Genomic DNA, 21,143 nt, shown 5'->3' with positions numbered 1-21,143 from the left:
GTCTAATGTCATTTTTTAACTCAGCCTGTAGATTTAGATACTCTTGCTTTATTCTGTCATCATCAGTTATTTTCCATTTCTGGAACAAAGCCCTTTTTCTCCTTACTTTATACTTTATTTCCCTAGTAAACCACCTAGGTTGCAATTTCCTAGATTTATTCTTGCTGGAAACAGGTATGAAGTCCTCTTGCACTTGCAATAATGTGCTTTTAAAAAATTCCCATGCCTCTTCAACAGTTTTGTTATTTAACTCCATCCAGTTCACAGTTTGTAGTTTTAATCTCATACAATTGAAGTTAGCCTTCCTAACATTATATATTTTTGATTTGGACTTTGCTCTTCGGGCACTAAACTTAACCTCAAATTTAACCATGTTATGATCGCTACTGTCAAGTGGTTCTAAAACATCTAATTTACCAATCCTGTCCTGGTTATTAGACAAAACAAGATCAAGAATGGCATCTCCCCTGGTAGGGGTGTTAACAAACTGAGTAAAAAAACAATCCTGTACTAATTCCACCAACTCCAGTTCATTTTCAGAAGAGCCAGCGACAATGTCCCACTGCATCCCAGGTAGATTAAAATCACCCATAACTACCACATCATTTTTATTGCTCATAATCCTAATATCACTGTATAACAATCTGCTTTCCTTGGCAGCTACATTAGGTGCTCTGTAACAAACACCGACAATTAGGCTATTTGAGTTTTTAGCATCTAATTTTACCCATATAGCTTCCGTAGTTTTACTTATATCAGTAAGCTCCCTTGCCTGCAAGTTTTCCTTTACATATACTGCAACACCACCTCCCTTCTCACCTATACGGTCTTAACGGAACAACGTGTAACCATTCATATTATATTTTTGTCCATCCTTTTCTCTCAACCATGTTTCAGTTATTCCTATAATATCATAAGAGTCCGATGAGATAAAAGCCTCTAAATCATGAATTTTATTCCTAATACTCCTGGCGTTTAAATACAGACAACAAAGGGTAGGCCTATTACGGTGTCCACTTATAATATGATTTTTTGGGGCTTTCCGTTTCCCCCCACTTACATACTTAACTAACCTTCCTGCCCCCCCAGTCCCTAGTTTAAACATTCCTCAACTACTCTACACATACGCCTCCCCGATACACTGGGTCCCCTCCGGTTCAGATGCGACCCATCCGGCTTGAACAGGTCCCACCTGTTCCAGAAGGTCCTCCAGTGCCCCATAAACCTAAACCCCTCTTTCCTACACCATCCTTTTAGCCACGCATTTAATCTCCTTATCTCAGCTAACTTAGCCTGACTTGCGCGTGGCACGGGGAGTATTTCAGAGAATACCACCATGGACGTTCTGCTTCTAAGCTTATTGGCGACTTCTATAAATTTATCCTGCAGAACAGCCCTCCTACCCTTGCCTATGTCGTTGGTGCCAACATGCACCACGACAACTGGATCCACCCCAGCTGGGGCCAAAAGCTTGTCCACACGATCTGGAAGGTCTCCTACCTGGGCACCAGGTAGGCAAGACACCGTACAGGACCCTCTATCACGCGTGCACACATAACTGTCTACTCCCCTAATAATTGAATCCCCCACTACCACAACCTCCCTCTTCCTGGGGGGAGGGGGCTCCTCAGTGCCCAAGGACCCACCTGCCTCCCCAGTCCCTTCCGGCTCTAAAGCTGGAAGCACCTGAAACCTGTTAGACACAGACACCTCAGGTGATGCCGCCTCTGTAACGTGTGTACGCCTTTTCCTGCGTCTACGACCTACAGTCACCCAGCTCTCTCGACCTCAAGGCCCTAGGGTTCTTCGGGAGCTTGGTTGAAGTGGATGTTTGAGCCCTTTGCGGTTTTGTCCATATTCTCTGTACCCATTCAAAACAGATGCTACACTCTGCCTGCTGTACCGGGTTTCTGTGGATGGGACACCAAGGCACATGACAGAGGACATGCTGGCGGGGGGCATGGAAGCAGCAGGGGCCAGGCATGCTGCAGGGGTGCGAGAGACATCAGGGGGAGGTACGCTACCTGACAGAGGACTTCAAGCGGCCTGGGCTGATGCTCACGAGTGGGTGAAAGTGAGACGTTTTATTTGTATTTTGATTATGTGCTTCATTAGTGAGCAGTGGCTTTCTGCGCTCATATGGAGGAATTTTCCTGTCATGTGATGGTGTGTCCCACAAAAGATGGATTATAAACTTTAAAACTGTAATTTTCATTATTAATAATTTCTGATTAAATTATCTCCAAATGCCTCATTAATTTAGCCCTATTAAAATGAATGGCCTTCCATGAATTAAACCTTCTTCAACATGACTAACGATTTGTTAGCCTTACTGTATGCATAATCTTATTGTTTATTTATGGTCTTGTCTGATTTCTGTTAAAAATCTCTAATTTAAATCTAGCACCCTTTTGATATGACTTTCTCTAACCATTACGTATTGTCTGAGCCGTCCGACAGTCGGGTACCTTACAATACCTAAACCAGAAACACATTAAGCTTGTACTTTACTAAACAGCGCCCCCTCGTGTTGGACAATGTATAGTTTAGTCACAAGATTTTCCCGTAAATTAGTGCATGTGTGGTAGCATCTTGCTTTGATAACCTGAGAGTGTATCTTTTTAAAAATCATACATTTATTTAAATAGTTGAAATGAAAGTTAAACAGATGATGTAGCTCACAGATATGTTAGTATCTGACTCATACTGGAGCCTAAATGAGAATTGTACATGCAGAATAGTGATAGGATTCTACCCTGCATTTCTGGCGCTGTGTGTGGGGTGTTAGCATATTTTCTGCTTTGATACTCTGCAAAAAATGTCTCCACCTTGAATAAAACCTACTCATATTTCTTTTGTACCTGACTTTAAACCAGCTCATTTCCTTTGGAAACATTCTTTTTGCTGTCCTCTTTCCTTTTGGAGATAACCTCACAGATACAGGCCTCAGGGTGCAGGTACAAGGTCTCACCATACAGGAAACTCCTCAGTGTCTCACTCTTTGCTTTAAAACACATACACATCATATTCAACAGACTCGGTACAGAGTCTGTGTTCAACCACTGTACTAAAGGTTAAATGCCACTCTTTTTTATGGCGCCGGTTGGGTTTCGGACTCGCGAGGTCACCCACCCGCTCCGTGGTAATCTGCCTGGAAGGTGCATTGGCGCTGAGCTCCTCCAGGGGGTAGAAGATCTGCCGGCGTGGCCGAACCGGAACCATGCAGCTGAGCACCACAGCTGGAGAGGATCCAGGGAATGCTGCATCCTGCCAAGAGAAAGTGAAATTGTAGGGTCATGTTAACGGCTCGTTAAACACAAGCAAGGAAGAGCTGCCTATCGTTACATGCTGTCCTGCCAAGGGAAGGGATGAAGCAGCTGGATTTAGGAGATTTTCACTACATATAGGATTTTTTCGCCACACAATGAGAGGTACTCATCAGTTAGTAATAAAATGGTGCACATCCAGTCAAATTCACCTCTAGCTAACGGATCCCAGGACCAAGGCTGATCACAAGTCAGCAGGAGTCCAGCAAAATTAAACTCCCTAATAAAGTCCTAGATTACTAATTACGTCAGCGTGATTCCAGCAGCGTTCGTCTGAGCTTTCGTGACGGAGCTTTGGCCCTGCCCACCGCTGCTTATCCCTGACTCCTAGTGACTCTGAAACTACTGGAGGCTCTCTTCCTGGAGTCTTTAGAAGGGTCATTCATATATCCCATAAGCAACAAGCGGGACATGTTGCAACCGACACAGTCGCCACAAAACCTGTTACAGAACCTTCCATGGGAAGGATGTCCTCACCCCATGACAAGACCTTCTCACTGCCTTCTCACCTCAGGACTTTGACTGCAGGTATAGATGGGATAGTAGAGGCAGGACTTCTGGCCCAGTCGCAACGCCTCCTTGAGGAAGTGCCTGGCATAGCATTGGAAGATGGGGTTGAGGACAAAGTGGCAGAGCCGTCCATGCTCCTCACGCCGGTGATAGCTGAAGTATATGAAGTTTTCGACGTCGTAGTGGGATTGGATATACTCAAGGTCCTGGGACAGGAAGTGAGAGTGAGGAGGGGGTTAAAGAGGCCTGGCGTCTGCAAACAACAATGTCGCTCTATTCTATTTCAAACAAACTTTTCTTTTAGGAAGGCTAACATCCACAACATTTAAACTAAAAGGAGAAAAACGTCCAAAGCTACTGTGAATAGTATTTTGTTACAAAGACAGATATACAGACAGTATCCAGAACGGTAAGCAAATGTGTTCTAAGTAAACTGTTTAGCTATCAGACGGTTAGAAAGAAGAGGGGAAAAATGTGAGAATGGGAAAAATAATTTAGTCCAACCTCCTCGTTCCTGATAATTATTATCCCAACAACTTGACCCTGGGTGTGAGCCAGGAATGCCTGCAGAGGGGTCCCGTCCTATCAGACAGAGGCCCGTCCATTAGCACCAGCAAGGAAAGCACCTCCCATGGTCCTGCCACCCACTTCCCCACCAGGCCTCTCGCTCACTAATTGCTTCACTTTTTGGTGAAAATCCAATTTCCGTACCAGAGTGCGAGCTGATTTCATCTGGCGGCCGGTGACACTGGCAATTCTGCCACCCGTTTCGGTGGCTTTAATTAAAGCCGCAAATTAATTAGGCTGCCAAACCAGGGGCCGCTCCGCAAAGCGGCTGGCCGTATCAACCTAATTGGACATTTAATTCTTATTCAGAAAGGCAGACCGTTTCAAAAATGATTCTTAATTATTCAGGCCATTCGTATCGTGAATAAACAAGAGCTGCTATTCTAACTGGAATGTTCTTAACATTACAGCATACTTACATTAAATAAATTTATACACATAATTAATAAATTTGCACTTTGCACATTTAAAATACAACTCCGAAAACTCACTGGGTCTCGCCGGGCCTGGTAGAACATGTCCAGGTCCCCCAAGATGGACTCATGGAGAGTGAGTGTTTCCAGCAGGGTCTCAATGGCAGGTCTATCTGATGACAGGGCCACCCTGACCTGGAAGGTCCTGAGACAGAGATAACAGGCAGGGTGCATTGTCAGCAACTTTCAATGACATGTTTTTCATATGCTTGCAGGCTCTTCACTTTCAACATCTTGCACAAATACTCATGGATGGTTCCGATCTATGACTTTTGAATCAACATTGGAGGGTTCTCAATTTACGTAAGAGTTGCATTCCAGAAACACTCCGATAATAATATTGTGTGGCTTCGACTCACACAATGTAATTTAAATGAAAAGAGGATATTTGGCGTTATTTTAAATTTGTGTACTGTATTTTTAACCCACGTGAAGTGAGAACTCTCTGTTTGACCACTGCTGTAATGGTTATTTTGCTCGTATTTTCTGATCTCTATTCACGGCCGGGATGCAACACGCACCTGAGCAGCCCTGAGCGGTGACACACGTACAGCTCGTGAGGCAGGACGCTGTTGCCGCGTGGGGCCACGCGGAGGAAGGCCTGCAGCAGCGGGAGCTCGGGAGCCGTCTTGGGCACGGTGATGATGCAGAAGTCATGGTCCTGCAGTCGAGAGCCCACGGCAGCAGTCACCGCATTCAAAACGGAAGATTCTTTTCATGATTGTGTAAACAACGCTTTTCGGGATCCTGAGCAAGACTTGACCAACCTACAGCTGTCATTTGTTATTTCCCTTCTCATATTTGTAGGCTGAGCAGAAGGGGGGCCCTGGTGGACACTTGGCGCTATGCGGCTACTTAGTTCGTTTATGTCTTTGCAACGCCGTCGTATTTTCTAAGGCAAAATAACAAATAAAAGCGGTTCTTCTGCATAATCACATTTTATTTTTATATGCTTGTTTGTTTGCCTGAGAAACTACGTGTAGTTTCAACCACTTGATGCGCTGCCGCTACTCGTCCGGTTTGTCACGAATAATATCCCCGTGCCGGTTCTTCGCATACTCACTGGGAAGCAGCCGAAGACGTGCGGCAGGAAGTCCACAGAGCTGTGAACAGGAACGAGGATGAGAGGGGAACAGATGACTGACAAGGCACCCGGCCGACAACACGACCGTCAGCCAACGGGCAGCCCATGGCAGCGGGGGTCTCCGCCGTCCGCCAGCTCGCGTCCCCCCCCAAACCAGCTGTCAGCGCACGCGACACGCTCATCCGTCACCGGCCGAATTGCAGCGGCGGCAGGCGGCATGACAGCTACGCTCCGCGATTCCTAGCAGCTGTCTGACTGAGCCGGGTACTCACCCGGGGAGGACGCCAACTGACAGGGAGACGAACCCGTCTCACATCGCCAAAGCTTCCCATCAGGCTTCCCGCGATCATTCAACCGAAGGAAAATGAAAAACCGCTTGATCTTTCATTTTTTATAGAGGGATTATGTGGCTCAACTTTTTACATCGCAATATTAGGCTCTCTGCTAACGCCATTATGACCGACGTCATAAAAGAAGATACCTCCTGGTACCACGAGAGGGAGCTCGCCTACTACCAGTGATACGCGTACCATACTGTAATTTGTGGACACCTGATGTAAAGTTTTCAAGTTTTTTTGTACAAATACTATAATTATACTTATAGTTACACATTTTCATATGACTAATGAATAAAATAAAATAAACCCACAGCTACACAGAGGGCAGATCTGATTCCTTCGTTCCTTCAACTCACCGCATTTCATATTTCCTGTCAACAAAAAAGAGCTGGATGCAGAAGGCGTTTGGAGCATCCTGGTAAACTTCTGAGACATGGGCCTTTGTGGCATTTGTCTGAAACAATTAGAAAGTTAGCAGTAGCCTTATCAGCAAAGGAGAACATAACTTACAGGATGACATCACTAATGAGTATGGTTAGCTTGCAACATTGGGCCCACAATATAGTTAAAATACACAACTTTAAAATAATACCATATATCTTTTTAAATTTGTGGTGCCAAACATTGGCCAACTGCATGGTTATTTTTTTATTTTTAAAATTTGAAACATTAGCACATTTCCAGAATGCAACTGTCATAAATTGAAAACCCTCTGTCTCAACTCAACTCAACTCAATCCTCTTTGTCCCTTGTGGGACATAAGGCTTCAATGAGCTCTCTCTATTGCATGCGGTCCTTTGCAGCAAACCCTCTGTACTATAGTATTAATATTAGAAAAATCCTTTGCATTACTACAATCCCTGTTTTAAAATTCAACTGTATATAAACTGAAGAAGTGATTCCCTGGCTAGGGATACTACCATAGGGTTTTTGAGACTTGAACCCACAAGCTTCCGATCAGGCAGGATTCTCTGTACAGTATCGGTACATCATTCTCAGGGCTACAGTACCTGTGCCTCTCGGTTAGGATGATTCTGGGGGTTGGGCTCCTGCAGAAACAGCCTCTCTGCAGAGACACCAGTGGGCTCATGCGGGCCTGGTGGAGTGCACCGGCGAAGGCCATCGAATGGGCCAAGTTCAAAGCACTCGTCAAGGAGCTTCAGATTGATGTCGGCACTCACGCTCATGAAGCCAACTGGCATACCTTCATTCTGCAAATACACAAACACACTCAGCTTAGCGTTAAATCCAGAGCTAGATGTTATTTGTGAAACCGTATCAGGTCAGGACTTCCTGGTGAGTCTACATCCTCTGAAGGCACAATTCATGCTCTTAAATGCATAAAAATGATTCAATAAACACAAACACCAACCAGGAAACACCAAAAAGTGATGAATCTGGGGACAAATAATGTACACACATAGTAATGAGGTTGACAAACCTCGCAAACTGCAGCTTGATGGTCCTCATCCTGAGCTTCTATGAGCTCAGTCAAAAAGTAGGGCCCATAGCGATCAGAGAGTGCCCCACTCCGCTCTGCTAATATTGCAGTGAGGTCATCATGATCTTCAACTCTAGAACAAGAGGTTTTATACTTACAGTACAATAGCTAATGCTTTCTGGAGTCATTTTCAGCTTGATTAAAGGCAGCCCTGGAGCATATGTCTCAACTACCATTGCAAGATCAGTCAAAGAAACACAAGGATACCACAAAAGCATATGTAGTAGTACATGCCTGGACCTATAAAGTTAAATGTTTATACAGTACCAGTCAAATCCTTGAGTACAACTGTGTTGCTTGCATGGCTGCACATCACTGAAGGTGCCAAAGTGCAATACATAGATAAAAGGTAGGGTACATTAAACATAAAATGTACACTTGTTCTAGCAATAGTTACTTAAAACTTGTGTGGATTCAATAGCATTAGCCATGAAATTTTAAGTCGAATTGCATTCTTGGCTATTGGCACCTGGGTGCAAATAGAATCTGCCTGCTATAAACACCAGGGTGCAAATAGCCACATAAGCTATCCACCCCAGGGGCAAATAGCATTGTTGGATACTGACACCTGGGTGCAGATAGCATTTGCCAAAGAAAAACATGCACCACTGCACTGATCAATTAAACAGAAAATCATCTAAATCATCAATTCCTAAAATAGCTTTAATAACAGTTTCAAAATGCACAAAACATTCAGTTAACATTCAGCAAACAATCACAGAAGATTCCCATCCAGAGCTTCTGCACCATTTCCCTGAAATGTAGGATTTCTGTGAGTTGCTTTGACTTTTCTGTCCCATGTCCCATACCTGTGCCATGTCCCATACCTGTGCATTAGTCTGAACTGTCTTTCACCAGACATCTCTTGCACAAATTCTGTGTAATTTTGAGTTCTGTTTTTGATCTTTAGTCTTGTTGAATACTGAAGGACCGTTCAATTATGCTTTGATAGCCATACAATTTATGTGAGAGCTGTGTTCTGGAAAAGCATATGTATTTCAAATTTTGCTAATTTTTTTCTCATTGAAAAATAAAGGAAAAATGGCATAACTATGCAAGGAATGTTATTGCAATTTTGAAAATATAATTATTTTAACATAATTGAACATAATTTAAAATATATAGCATTATTTTAATATAGTGTAATTTAAATTAGCATAAAATGAGAACACACAATATTTCAAATTTAGACTTATCAGTCCTAAGATTGACTTCTGCTCCTGTTAATAGACAAGAATGTATAGTTTGAAGAATAAATAATTATGGTTTCAAGCAAGTGTGCTCAACCTTTTGACTGGTACCATAGATAAAAATAAATGTAAAACAGGAAGTGTGAGAGTGACCTGGCTCGGCGCACATGCAGTATCGGGACGTGAGGCTGCCTGTGACACACGAATGCTGCACACTGGCGCTCAGGGGCCCGGATGACCTCAATGGGCTCGAAGATCTTAGTCAGCACTGGCTCTAAAAACAAGCAGCATGGATACACATTTATTGACACATTGGCCTGTTCCTGACAACAGTGATTTGGATGTTCAAAATTTCATAAAATAATTTACATACATAAAATATTGGTTGATTACAGTTTTCTGGCAAGAGGTAAGAAGTTTTTTCTGTCTTACCAAGCATATCCATGCTGGGTGTAACCAGGAAAATGTAGTGCAGGTAAGTTATGGCATTGAATACTGTCCTGTAAAAAAGTATGTAAAAAATATTGATTTTTCTTGATCAAGATATCTTCATACAGGGAAGTATACCATGCCTGGTGAATGGCATGTGACAAGACTCACTATAGCAGTACATATTGCTAGACTGCTCCAGGAGCTTGAAAATACCCATCTGAAATGTACAATCTTTTGTTTAGCCGAAAGCCCAAGTTTGATTGTTCTCCTTGTGTCCCCTTTAGATACAGGCTGTCCCGACATTATAACTGTTCCCGAAGTCTTTCTTTAACTCGAATTTGTAGGTAAGTTGGAAAAATAAATACAGTACATAATAACAATAACAATACTACTGCAACAACTAATAATAATAATAATTATGATGATTATAATTACACCATAAATATAAAAGTAAATTTGGTACTGTACTGGACCTCGAACCAACGAACTGCAAAAGCCACACAATGTTTTTAGGAACCTCACAAAATAGTGTGTGTGTTCATTATTATGAACCTTTGCATTTAACCCGATTTTTTAATGTAACAGGCTTTATGAGAGCCTGTTCATAAGTATGAGTTGTTTGTAAGCCGGTCGTTCGTAACTTGGGGACTGCTTGTACTCCAATTTTTTTGCACAGTCCAAAGACAGGAGGCTTAAGTGAACTGCTGCCTCTGTATTGTTTTATCTGAGTGTGTCTGTAATGGACTGGCATCCCATTCAGGGCATCGCCGCCTCTTGCTCATTGGTCAAGGCTCTTGCAGTACTGCACTGGACATGCAGTTAAGGGAAAGGGGTGGATGGATGGATGGAGGGATGGATGGATGGATGGATACCCAATCATACTGGTCTAAGGGACCCATAGCTGGTCCATGTTTTGCTCCCTCTGAGCTCCCTACCATACAATCTGCATTTTTATGGGAGTTGGGAGGGAGCAAAAACATAGACTGTCTGTGGGTCTCCATGGATCGGACTGGGAAACACTGCTTTATACTACTGGTGAAAAGGCCTTCAGCAAGTGCAAACTTAGCCTGCAGCTGTTCATTGGTTGTCTCACCTCACAATCTCTTTAGCACTCCCAATAGCGAAGGCTGGTTGTGCCACGAAAAGGTGCATGAACAGCGAGTTCAGTGGCTGACGGAACACAAAGCGTAAAACATTCTGGTAAATGTCAAATGAGCTGATCTGTGCAAAATATCTAGCGAGAATTTTTTTTTTCTGCCTCTGTTAATGCTTTGTGTATCACTTAAGTGAAATACTAGTGCCTACTTACTGTGCATTTGTCAGTCCTGAAATGCTCATGAAACCATGGCTCCCAACTGCCCTGGTCCACTAGGTGTACGCTAGGGTGGTCGAGGAAGGCCGCATGGGCAAGAACTTCATTTCTGCTGTTGCTCAAAGTGATTGCAAAATTAGCCCTCTCCCTAAAAGTCAGGAATCAAGACATGCCAATTAGAGGTTGTTAGAATATTGGATGCCACTATATAAAGAGTTTATGAATGGTTTATAATCTGGTTATTAATTAGGTTGTAACACTTTGTAAATTATTAATAGACAATTTTAAACAAGTTATAACACAGTTTTCTTTTTTATTAATGAGTTACTACCATTTACAAGTGGCAAGAGGGAGCCTTATTGTAAAGTGGTGCCGACTATTGTTAGTAAAATGAGTGTGTGAAATAGGAAAAGATTCAAAAAGCACAAACATGATTATACACATCATATACACAATTTCTAGTATTGTCTTTTAGTGCTCGAATTGTGTTGGATTAGGTCATACATTTACATTGCAGTACATTTATTTATTTGGGAGATGTCTTTATCCAATGTGACATACAATTCAAACAACAGGGTCAGCCAGTCCTTGGAGCAATTGGGGTTAAGGGCCCTGCTGAGGGTGCCTAATGGTGATATCATTCTGCTAACCATGGGATTTGAACCAGCAACCTTTTAATGATGGTCCTAACTATGTTGCCTCATACATGTCATGGCAGTCAATAAAACATGAAAAGTAGAAGTAAAAGTAGAAGTTAAGCGATGTACTTACAGCAGATTGAGCACATTAACTCTTCCGAACACAGCTACTGTAGATGGAGAGATCAGGCCACTGATCTCCAAGGCATCTGCAGATTCTGTTCTCCTCACTGTTACAGTCTCAACTTTTCCACTTAAAGAAGTGACTGTTTTCATTTTTAAAATCTAAATAAATAAACAAGACTACAAATGGGGAAAAAACTTGTACTCATAAATATTAAACCAAAAGACCCTGTGTGTGTGTGTCTGCTGACTATGATTTTAAAAAAGGCATATGTACATCAATTTTATGACATTTCAAAATTCAATTTTGTTTGAATAACAAAGAACTATCCACTCTTACATTGACAGCTCATTAGCATTATCAAACCAATACACTAAAGTGCTATTTAATAAATAAAACAATGCTAATAAGTTTGGATACACGGACAGTGATTTATATGTAGGCTTATGGATTTTGCTTATTTATAAATATTCTACTTTACCTTAAAACTTTGTCGCCGTAGTCAGTTTTCTTTTCAGTATAACGTTTCCATTAGCCGAAACCATAGTAACAGGACGCCGTGACGTCATACGCACGAAAGGTCAGAGTTCATGTACGACGTGCCTGTGTCGTTCAGTTTAAATATTTTGGATCGCTCGACTCTTCGAGTTGTACCTTAAGAATTGTTTAATTTAATTTATTATATTATATTTACAGTATAGTAGCTGACAGTCATGGCGTCAACGGCGGCGGGGAAACAGCGAATACCAAAAGTGGCAAAGGTATTTGATAGGTTAAAAATGAACTTGCTAGCTAGCTAGCGAACTAGCTAACAGCGTGTTAGTAAGGCCCGTAATGTCGATGTTTTGATGTAGCTAATGCTAGTCATGTATGTGAAAATGAAATGAAGAAATGTGGAATGTCTTTCTGAATATTACTAAAATAATTGTTGATCACTGCAATAAAATAGTCATCGGTAAACTTGATGGCTAAGCATGTTACTATTTGCCCGCGAACTTTCTAAGAGTGTGATGTCCCGACTGTTTTTCGCAGGTGAAAAATAAAGCTCCGGCGGAGGTTCAGATCACTGCCGAACAGCTCCTCCGAGAAGCGAAAGAAAGGGAGCTTGAGCTTTTGCCACCACCGCCCAAGCAAAAGATTACAGATGAAGAAGAATTAAACGATTACAAGTTAAAGAAACGGAAGGTAACAGTATTTAAGCATTCTGTTGTCACAATTTGTAAGGAAGCAACGTCTAGAATAATTTAAGTAATTATAATTATGACTGTATTCTAGCTCTCTCTTTACGTGTCTGATACGTATAGCTGATTTATTGCCGGGTTGTTATGGTAATATCCTGCTGATGTGCCAACTTTTTATTCCTGAAGATAGTCACATTTTTGTGTCTTGACAGGGATTTGAAGACAACATCAGAAAAAACCGAACTGTCATCAGTAACTGGATAAAATACGCACAATGGGAAGAGAGCCTGAAAGAAATCCAAAGGTACAGTATTATTTGATTGCTAGGTCTGAAGACTTGGTTTCCTCAAAACTCTACTTGGTGTTTATACCTTGCATATACTATTGAACCAGAGCACGCTCCATCTACGAGAGAGCCCTGGATGTGGACCACCGGAATATCACACTATGGCTAAAATATGCCGAAATGGAAATGAAGAATCGGCAGGTGAATCACGCTCGCAACATCTGGGACCGAGCTATCACCATCCTGCCCCGTGTCAGCCAGTTCTGGTATGTGTCTGTCACAAATCCCCACTGCCTTTTGTATACATACATTTTAATTATTTATAAAATTTTGTGTACTCTACTGATATGTTGATGTTTACGTGAAAAGAAAAAAAAATGAGCATGATGCATTTTGTTTCCAACTGTCCTTTGCATGTTTTACATTGTAATGGGAGATTGTAAAGACAATGTAGAGCTGCTTGTTACATTGTTTCCATTTACCTTCTGACGTTTTGCCCTGGGCAGGTACAAGTACACATACATGGAGGAGATGTTGGGGAACGTCGCAGGCTGCAGGCAGGTGTTTGAGCGCTGGATGGAGTGGGAGCCAGAAGAGCAAGCTTGGCACTCTTACATTAACTTCGAGCTGCGATATAAGGAAGTGGAGAAGGCCCGCTCCATCTATGAGCAATATATCCTTTGTGGAGGTGTGCCGCGTGCTGTCTCAGCAGTGCAAGATGCAATGCACGGGGGTGTTCTGATTGAGCTTTTCTTCATATTAGTATAACTTCTGTTTAACTATAGGAAGCATGCAGCGCTGCCTTCATCACTTATGATTCTTAACTCTGGGGCACTTGTCATCGTCCACCCTGAAGTAAAGAACTGGGTCAAGTATGCCCGCTTTGAGGAGAAGCACGGATATATCGCGCACAGCCGGAAGGTGTTCGAGAGGGCTGTGGAGTTTTTTGGGGAGGAACAGATAGATGAAAACCTTTATGTACCCTTTGCCAAATTTGAAGAGAAGCAGAAAGAGGTAACAGCTAGATTACTGTTTTTCTGTTTTCAGTAGTGCCTTATTTATCATGCTCATGGAGTGTGTCGGTGTGTCCCACTGAGCTTAAATCTGGATGCTTATTAATATTGTTTTCTTTCTTTCATTGTTAATTTATTTCTTTGGCACTAACTGTTTCCCCCATTTTCAAATCTGAATTTTCATTCTTATGTTACATTATCAGGCCTAAAATTTTAAGGAAATGAATAATTAAGCATGTCTCCTTGCAGATTTATAGCCTCTGACTAGGTTATGATTTTGGTTTTCTGTCTCATCATTTTATAATGTCATCTGATCACCCCTTCATACTTGTGCTAGTTTGAAAGGGTTCGGGTTATCTACAAATTCGCTTTGGACCGGGTCCCCAAGAACCAAGCCCAGGAGCTCTTCAAGAGCTACACTATTTTTGAGAAGAAGTTTGGCGACCGGAGGGGAATAGAGGACGTGATTGTTAGCAAAAGGCGCTTCCAGTATGAGGAGGAGGTCAAGGTGAGCACAGAAATGGGCACCCGGTGCAGGGTGCGGTTTTCTGGCATTAAACTGGGGTTCGCCTTCCGTTCTGACACCTTTCAAACCTCTGACTTTGTTTAGGCAAATCCCCACAATTATGATGCCTGGTTTGATTACCTGCGTCTGGTGGAGAGTGACGCAGACCCAGACACGGTCAGGGAAGTGTACGAGAGAGCTATAGCAAACATCCCTCCAATACAAGAGAAGAGACATTGGCGGAGGTATATCTACCTGTGGGTAAACTATGCCTTGTATGAAGAGCTGGAGGTTAAGGTAGGTTTTGTTCACCTCTGAAATGTAAATCATGGTCAGATTTTGTGTGATTTTTTTATTGTTGTTAAAATTTAATTTAATTGTCTTGCAACCATTTGCTGTCATTTAAGATGTTTATACTTGTTTAAAACTAGATTTATTCATAAACCCTTTTGTACCCAATGGTAGGATCCTGAGAGGACAAGGCAGGTTTACCAAGCGTGTCTTGAACTGATCCCACATAAAAAGGTAAACTGCTGTTGTGTAAGTTCTGTGAATAGTTACTGGTGGAGCCGGGGGGTGATGGTATAACTTGTGGCTAAGTAGTTTGGGCAAAGTGGACAGGTGTTCAGGCACCCCGCCCTGCCCACACATGCCTGACTATAAGTTATTGTTTAACAGGGTGAATTGTGGTACATTGTATTGCTATTTTTCATTCTTTTTGAATGTTTTTGCAACATTCAATTTTGTTGCAGCAAAGCGGCCGTGGCTCCTTTGCCATTAATACATTTCCTCCCTCTTCAGTTCACCTTCGCCAAAATATGGCTGCTGTATGGGCAGTTTGAAATACGACAGAAAAACCTGCCGTTTGCTCGGCGAGGCCTGGTAAGTCATACCGGACAATGAAATGGCTCACAGGAAATATGGCTGCCAGCCATTTTCGTCCTGCTTAGCTGCGGCTTCTGAAGGTACAGTGTTGCGATGCTCTTTCGCTCCTCCCCAGGGCACCAGTATAGGAAAATGCCCGAAGAACAAGCTGTTCAAGGGCTACATCGAGCTGGAGCTTCAGCTGCGAGAGTTTGACCGTTGCCGCAAGCTCTATGAAAAATACCTGGAGTTCTCTCCGGAGAACTGCACCACGTGGATCAAGTTTGCCGAGTTGGAGACCATCCTGGGGGACACAGACAGGGCCCGTGCCATCTTTGAGTTGGCCATTGGGCAGCCACGACTGGACATGCCTGAGGTCAGCCTCCCTGCCGTGTCACACCTATGGGTTTGTCGTGATTTCAAATTATATATTTCTTTCTCTTTCTCTTTGAATTTTGGCATTTCAGGTGCTTTGGAAGTCATACATCGACTTTGAAATCGAGCAGGAGGAGTATCAGAATACAAGAGAGCTTTACAAGAGACTGTTACAGCGCACACAGCATGTCAAGGTGAGGCGTTTCTCTCTACAGAAACCACCCTGTTTCCCTTCCAGTTATAATATGAAAAAACTATGGATGCACGTTTTTTTTTTTTTTTATAAAAGTCTTGACCTGGGGTGCATTTCTCAAAAGCATAGCTGCTAACTACGTAGCTGAAACCATGTAACTGAATGAGTCCAACTATGGAAACTGTTAATGGAAGCATTTGGGAAACACACCCCATGCCAAGTCTGATTCTTCTTAATTTAATAATGATTAGTAGACTAAACATTTTTTAATGATTCTTTATTATAACAACGTCTTCTCCACACTGTAAAGAACTTCAAAACAGGCACCTTTTCCATAAGCGCTTCCCTTTTAGTGATGGGCGATGTAGCCAAAATGTCATATCATATTATCACAATCCACAATATGGATTATGATTTTTTTTAAATGCATGTAGTAATGTAATGTAATGTAATGTAATTAACCATTTGACCAACTGAAACAGTAGCACCCACGAGCAAATATATGTAATGTCTGGTTATGCATAACGTCTTACATGCATTCTGAAGTAACCAAAACGAATCAGACACTGACTCAACAATTCAAAATCTTAAATTTATTATTGATTTCTTTTATTTATCCATTATTTGTTTGTATTTGTTAGAAACTGAGTCCAAAGGTCTGCAGTTATTGTCCAAAATGATAAATGTTCTTTCACACACACAACTTTTGAAAGTTTAATAGTCATTTTAACAGTAATAGAAATTTTAAAAAAAGTACTTCTGTTATAATGACTGTCTCACTTACAGTATATGTACAGTGTTTTACATGAGTTAATAGTAAAGTATATTATTATTAATCTACAAATATTGTTACTTGTAAGGATTGACTTGATGGTTAAGTGCTTAAAAAGATTGTGTTGCCATCTGTTGTACGGTAGTTTGTAAATTACGGTACATTGGTCCACATCAGATTTCGCAAATAAAAACCATTTCCTCACAAAGTAGAACCCTTTTTGGAATCAGTTCTCCCTCAGCAGTGGAACCAATTCTTCCTGTAGTGAAATACTGGTCACGAACCGATACCAGTTTGTGTACCAGGGGATGGAAACCCTCATTCTTAGTGATTTGTTATTAGCCTAACCTTAAGTCTGGTCAAATGTCAATCTGTTTTTAATTATGTGATTCTTGTGTTTTTATTATTATTTTCATGATTATTCCTGTGATTTGAGCCCTTCACCTTGAAACCAGATGTTCTGCCCATTAACCCTCCGTCTCCCTTATTTATCAACCTTCTATTTGCTATCCATTGACTGTAATTCATCAATTGACACCTATCTCTTAAAGTTATTCACCTATAAACTCAATTCTACCTCATGTTACCCATGAACGTTACCCATCCATGTTCTTGTATTTCTCTGATATTCCACCCGCATCTGTCTCTTTTTCATCCTTCTTTTTCAGAAAGTCAAACCTTTCTTGCATAGGCATCCACGTAATTGCACAGTTCACGATATCCAGTGACCCACTGATGCTGTGGGTGCAATCACATTTGCATTTTCTTGCAGAAATGCATTCTGTAGCTAATTATGAAAGGTTAATTTCTCTCTGTTTACACTGTCATATAGATGTCTTATAATGAACTCCAATAACTTGACAGGTCTGGATCAGCTATGCCCAGTTTGAGCTGTCCATCGAGACCCCAGACCGGCTGGAGAGATGCAGGCAGATCTTCGAGGAGGCCAACCGGAGCCTGCGCAGCTGCGAGGAGAAGGAAGAGCGCCTCATGCTGCTGGAATCCTGGCGGGACTTTGAGGCCGAGTTTGGCAGCGTTGGGACACGAGAACGAGTCGCCAAGCTTCTGCCGGAGAAGGTGAAAAAGAGGAGGAAGCTAACTGCAGAGGATGGGGTGAGGATCCATGGCGTTTGCACTTCATTAGTGACTGTTTATTGGCCAGTGCTCATATCCAGTTGAAGGTTTACGTGTCGAGATGGACCGGAAGTACTGGAGGAATACGTAGTTTCCACAAATACACAATAGTAGGTAGTCACCAGTAAACATCAGTTGATTAAATTGTGCACTTAATCCTACAACCACCGTGTTGGTGGTATGCATTTTTCAAATAAGCACTTGATTTGAGCGACTTCTCATCTTTGGTGCCAGTATATTCCTTAAAGCACCCTTTGATTTCTCTTCTCTCAAAGACTGATGCAGGCTGGGAAGAATATTACGACTACATCTTCCCAGAGGATTCGGCCAACCAGCCAAACCTCAAGCTCCTGGCCATGGCCAAGATGTGGAAAAAGCAGCAGCAGCAGCAGGAGGAGGAGGAGGAGGAGGAGGAGGATGATAAGAAAGAGGAGGAGATGGAGGAGGAGCAGCAGCCGGGGAGGAAGACTGGTCAGGAGACTGCAGCGACAAAAAGGGACACCCATGTCCCCCTGGCTGAGAAGGATGCCAGAGAGCCTGCGGTTGGTGACGGGGATAATAATGATGATGATGATGATGATGATAGCAGCAGCAGCAGCAGTAGTAGCAGCAGCAGTAGTAGTAGCGAAAGTGACAGTGAAGAGAGTGACAAAGCAGAGAAAAAGGACAACACACAGAAGAGTGAGACGGCGGGTAAATAGTATATGTGTGACTCATCATGGGTTACAGCCTCTGTGTCTGATTCTGCTTTTGTTTTTTGGTCTAATTGCCCCTCCATCCCATGAATTCCAAGGATGTCTTCTGCAGGTTACCCAACAACAGCCATGTAAATACATCACTAGAATTATCTTAAACCCAGTTAATTCGGTATATATATTTTTTTTTAAATGGTCACGCACATATTTGAACTCCTGCAGTGTAAATGCTATTAAAAGGTGCCATAAGAGCGGTTAATATTATAAGACATCTGTGTGTGGTGGCCATCTTGATTCACTGAGCTTTTTTTGTATTTTGGAGTCATTCAATAAAATTACATCCTTTCTATTTGTTGTTACTCTGCTAGCAGCTAATGTAGTTTGGTTGATGAAAGTCTTCGTTTGTGTTTAGAATTTGGTGATCAGTGATCATTGTTGACACATCACACAACGAAATGTGTCCTTTCCATTTAGCCCACATGTGACATGCTGGGGGGGGGGGGGGGGATACTAATTCAGGACCCAGGCAGCAGTGCTTGGGGCCGGTATCTTGCTCAGTGGTGCCTAGCTGGTCAGGGACTCAAACCAGCAATCTGTCAATTACAAGTGTGCCACCATTGCCCTTATTGTGTGAATTCATTGTTTTTTTTTTATTTTATTTTATTTGGTGTGCACTGATATATATTTTTACATTTCGTATATGTTTAAGGTTTATGTTGTTTCTGAGACATAAAGGCAAGCAGTAGTCCCACCTGGTGTTGAAAAGTAGAAATACTCAAACCTAATACCTGCTGTAGTTCAGTGGCTGAATTGTAACATTTGTCCCCTGAAATTAATCCTAATTAATAAACCTAAAATAAAATTACTGCCTTAATTAGGTCAAGATCTAGACCCCATAACTTATTAGTCTGATGGTGAAATACTGTGTTGCACATGGTGTATTGCTGTGACATTGAAGTTCCATGGGTGAATGCCAAGTGAATGGAAGCACCACTGGAAAGCTGACTACAAAAATAAGTATAATTTGAGTGAACTACATTTTAAAACACTTAAGAATTCCTTTTTTAAAATTGCATTTTAATTAGACTTAAACGGATGTAAATTAATCAGTAATAGATATAATTGATCAATAATAAAATAAATCCATTTTGTGTCCCTAAAGCCTGTAACTGCGTAAATGTAGCAATGACTGCTGACCGAATTGTTTTGATAGAATGGAGGAGGGAGAGAGATGTAACACCATCTTCAGATGGAGATGTCGACCACTGGAAGTATGGACATCGTTTTATGTTCAAGGAAGCCATAAAGGAAAAACATAACGGTGTGCTTTGATCTTTGTTTTCTGAAAGTCAAAATGTGTTGTACAGTGAAGAATTCAATAAAAAAAAAAAACATTTGGAGGTATGTTAGCTAGCCATCTGAGTTGTGTCAGCTGTATCCAGTGGTGGGCAAAGCTAACCAAAAAGTTAGCTTCAATATACATTCATTGGCGAAGTCCATTTTAATTTCATACTGCTAAATATCCAGCACCACTGGTCTACAGGGGGGTGGCCTGTTCCAGGAGCTACACAGCAAAGGGCATCACAACTTCTAACTCTGTTGTCTGTTATTAGCAACGAAACATATAAATTAAATTCAAGTAGATTCCACACTTTAAAAATTAGGTTTAATTTCATTAACTCAGATTTTATTTAATACATACAACAAAGTAAATACACTCAGTGACAAAAAAAATGAAGCGCCCAGAAGTAATGGTCCGATTTGGATGCAATTTGGTACACGTGCAGACCAGCGATGGGTATGTCAATGATTTGCAAGGAGCTGGCAGGACTAGTCATCGAACACAGAGGATGCCTCGTAGACTCATTAGACGGCATTACCAGCACTTGACGGAGTTTGATAGTGGTCACATTGTGGGTTTGCATGAGGCCGAGGGGTCGTATCGTGCAATTACCCCACATGTGGGGCATACAGTTGTCACTGTTGCCCAATGTTGGAACCAATGGACACGTGAGGGCACCCACACACATCATGAAGGTTCCGGTCATCCAAGACAGACCACACCAAGGGAGGATCGTCGTATTGTGCACCTGGCATTACAGAACCCCATGACATCTGTGCCTGTCATCCGGACATAAGTACTGAACTCCCACGATACCCCACACCGTATCTCGATGACTGGCATCAGCCGGACTACACCTTCACCTTCCCATGCGTAGGCTGCTGTTAACACCAGCACAGAGACAGCTGTGTTTGGAGTGGTGCCGTAACCGGGAGGCATGGACTGATGACGAGTGGCCATGTTCAGCGATGAATCTCGGTTCTGCATTACCACGGATGACCGTTGTGCCCATATGGCGGTGCTGAGGGGAGAGGAACAATCCTGCCCATGTTGTGGAGAGACATACCAGCATTACTCCTGGCATCATGGTGTAGGGAGCCATAAGGTATGACTTCAGGTCATCTCTGGTAGTGATTCAGGGGACCCTGACGGCATAGTGCTATGTCAGTGACATCCTGTATCCACCTCTCCTGAGACAGCACCCAAGTACAGTCTTTCAACAAGACAACACCAGTCCACACACGGCACGTGTGTATATGGACTGCCGGTGTCATGTTGAGGTCCTCCT

General features: G+C 42.2%; 2 protein-coding genes across 7 annotated transcripts in view; one reads left to right on the top strand and one right to left on the bottom strand.

Moving 5' to 3' along the window:
• Positions 1-12,097, bottom strand: part of cfap61 (cilia and flagella associated protein 61) — a 30,013-nt gene extending 17,916 nt beyond the window's left edge. For 3 of the 6 annotated variants that reach the window (XM_023841763.2, XM_023841765.2, XM_023841767.2), the window contains exons 1-15: positions 11,977-12,081; positions 11,505-11,674; positions 10,731-10,881; positions 10,515-10,591; positions 9,422-9,489; positions 9,143-9,263; positions 7,740-7,872; positions 7,309-7,509; positions 6,655-6,752; positions 5,940-5,979; positions 5,398-5,537; positions 4,895-5,021; positions 4,341-4,418; positions 3,836-4,042; positions 3,133-3,267 (exon numbers count right to left, since the gene is read on the bottom strand). In XM_023841763.2, the coding sequence (XP_023697531.2) occupies positions 3,133-3,267; positions 3,836-4,042; positions 4,341-4,418; positions 4,895-5,021; positions 5,398-5,537; positions 5,940-5,979; positions 6,655-6,752; positions 7,309-7,509; positions 7,740-7,872; positions 9,143-9,263; positions 9,422-9,489; positions 10,515-10,591; positions 10,731-10,881; positions 11,505-11,647 (1,719 nt within the window). In that variant the 5' untranslated portion in view covers positions 11,648-11,674; positions 11,977-12,081. Of the gene's footprint in view, positions 1-3,132; positions 3,268-3,835; positions 4,043-4,340; positions 4,419-4,894; positions 5,022-5,397; positions 5,538-5,939; positions 5,980-6,654; positions 6,753-7,308; positions 7,510-7,739; positions 7,873-9,142; positions 9,264-9,421; positions 9,490-10,514; positions 10,592-10,730; positions 10,882-11,504; positions 11,675-11,976 lie in introns of those variants that run through there. The other 3 variants (XM_023841764.2, XM_023841766.2, XM_072702768.1) reach the window with 3 other exon arrangements.
• Positions 12,082-19,396, top strand: crnkl1 (crooked neck pre-mRNA splicing factor 1). Its single transcript, XM_072702771.1, has 14 exons — positions 12,082-12,256; positions 12,528-12,680; positions 12,889-12,980; positions 13,070-13,228; positions 13,469-13,635; positions 13,798-13,976; positions 14,313-14,483; positions 14,586-14,777; positions 14,946-15,005; positions 15,282-15,362; positions 15,481-15,720; positions 15,812-15,913; positions 17,549-17,797; positions 18,094-19,396. Exons 1-14 carry the CDS (start codon positions 12,209-12,211, stop codon positions 18,517-18,519), a joined length of 2,319 nt encoding a protein of 772 aa, XP_072558872.1. The 5' UTR covers positions 12,082-12,208; the 3' UTR covers positions 18,520-19,396.
• Positions 19,397-21,143: the final 1,747 nt, after the last annotated feature.

The sequence above is a fragment of the Paramormyrops kingsleyae genome, chromosome 19 (genome assembly GCF_048594095.1).
Source record: "Paramormyrops kingsleyae isolate MSU_618 chromosome 19, PKINGS_0.4, whole genome shotgun sequence".
NCBI lineage: Eukaryota > Metazoa > Chordata > Actinopteri > Osteoglossiformes > Mormyridae > Paramormyrops > Paramormyrops kingsleyae.
The sequence above is the reverse complement of the archived record's forward strand: the minus strand, read 5'-3'. Positions and strand labels throughout refer to the sequence as shown.

Bases quoted from the DNA above. Each gene is read 5' to 3' on its own strand.
- crnkl1 (XM_072702771.1), top strand. From the start codon at position 12,209: ATGGCGTCAACGGCGGCGGGGAAACAGCGAATACCAAAAGTGGCAAAG. The intron at 14,484-14,585 runs GTGAGCACAGAA...GACTTTGTTTAG, and splicing joins AGTATGAGGAGGAGGTCAAG to GCAAATCCCCACAATTATGA. The intron at 17,798-18,093 runs GTGAGGATCCAT...CTTCTCTCAAAG, and splicing joins AGCTAACTGCAGAGGATGGG to ACTGATGCAGGCTGGGAAGA.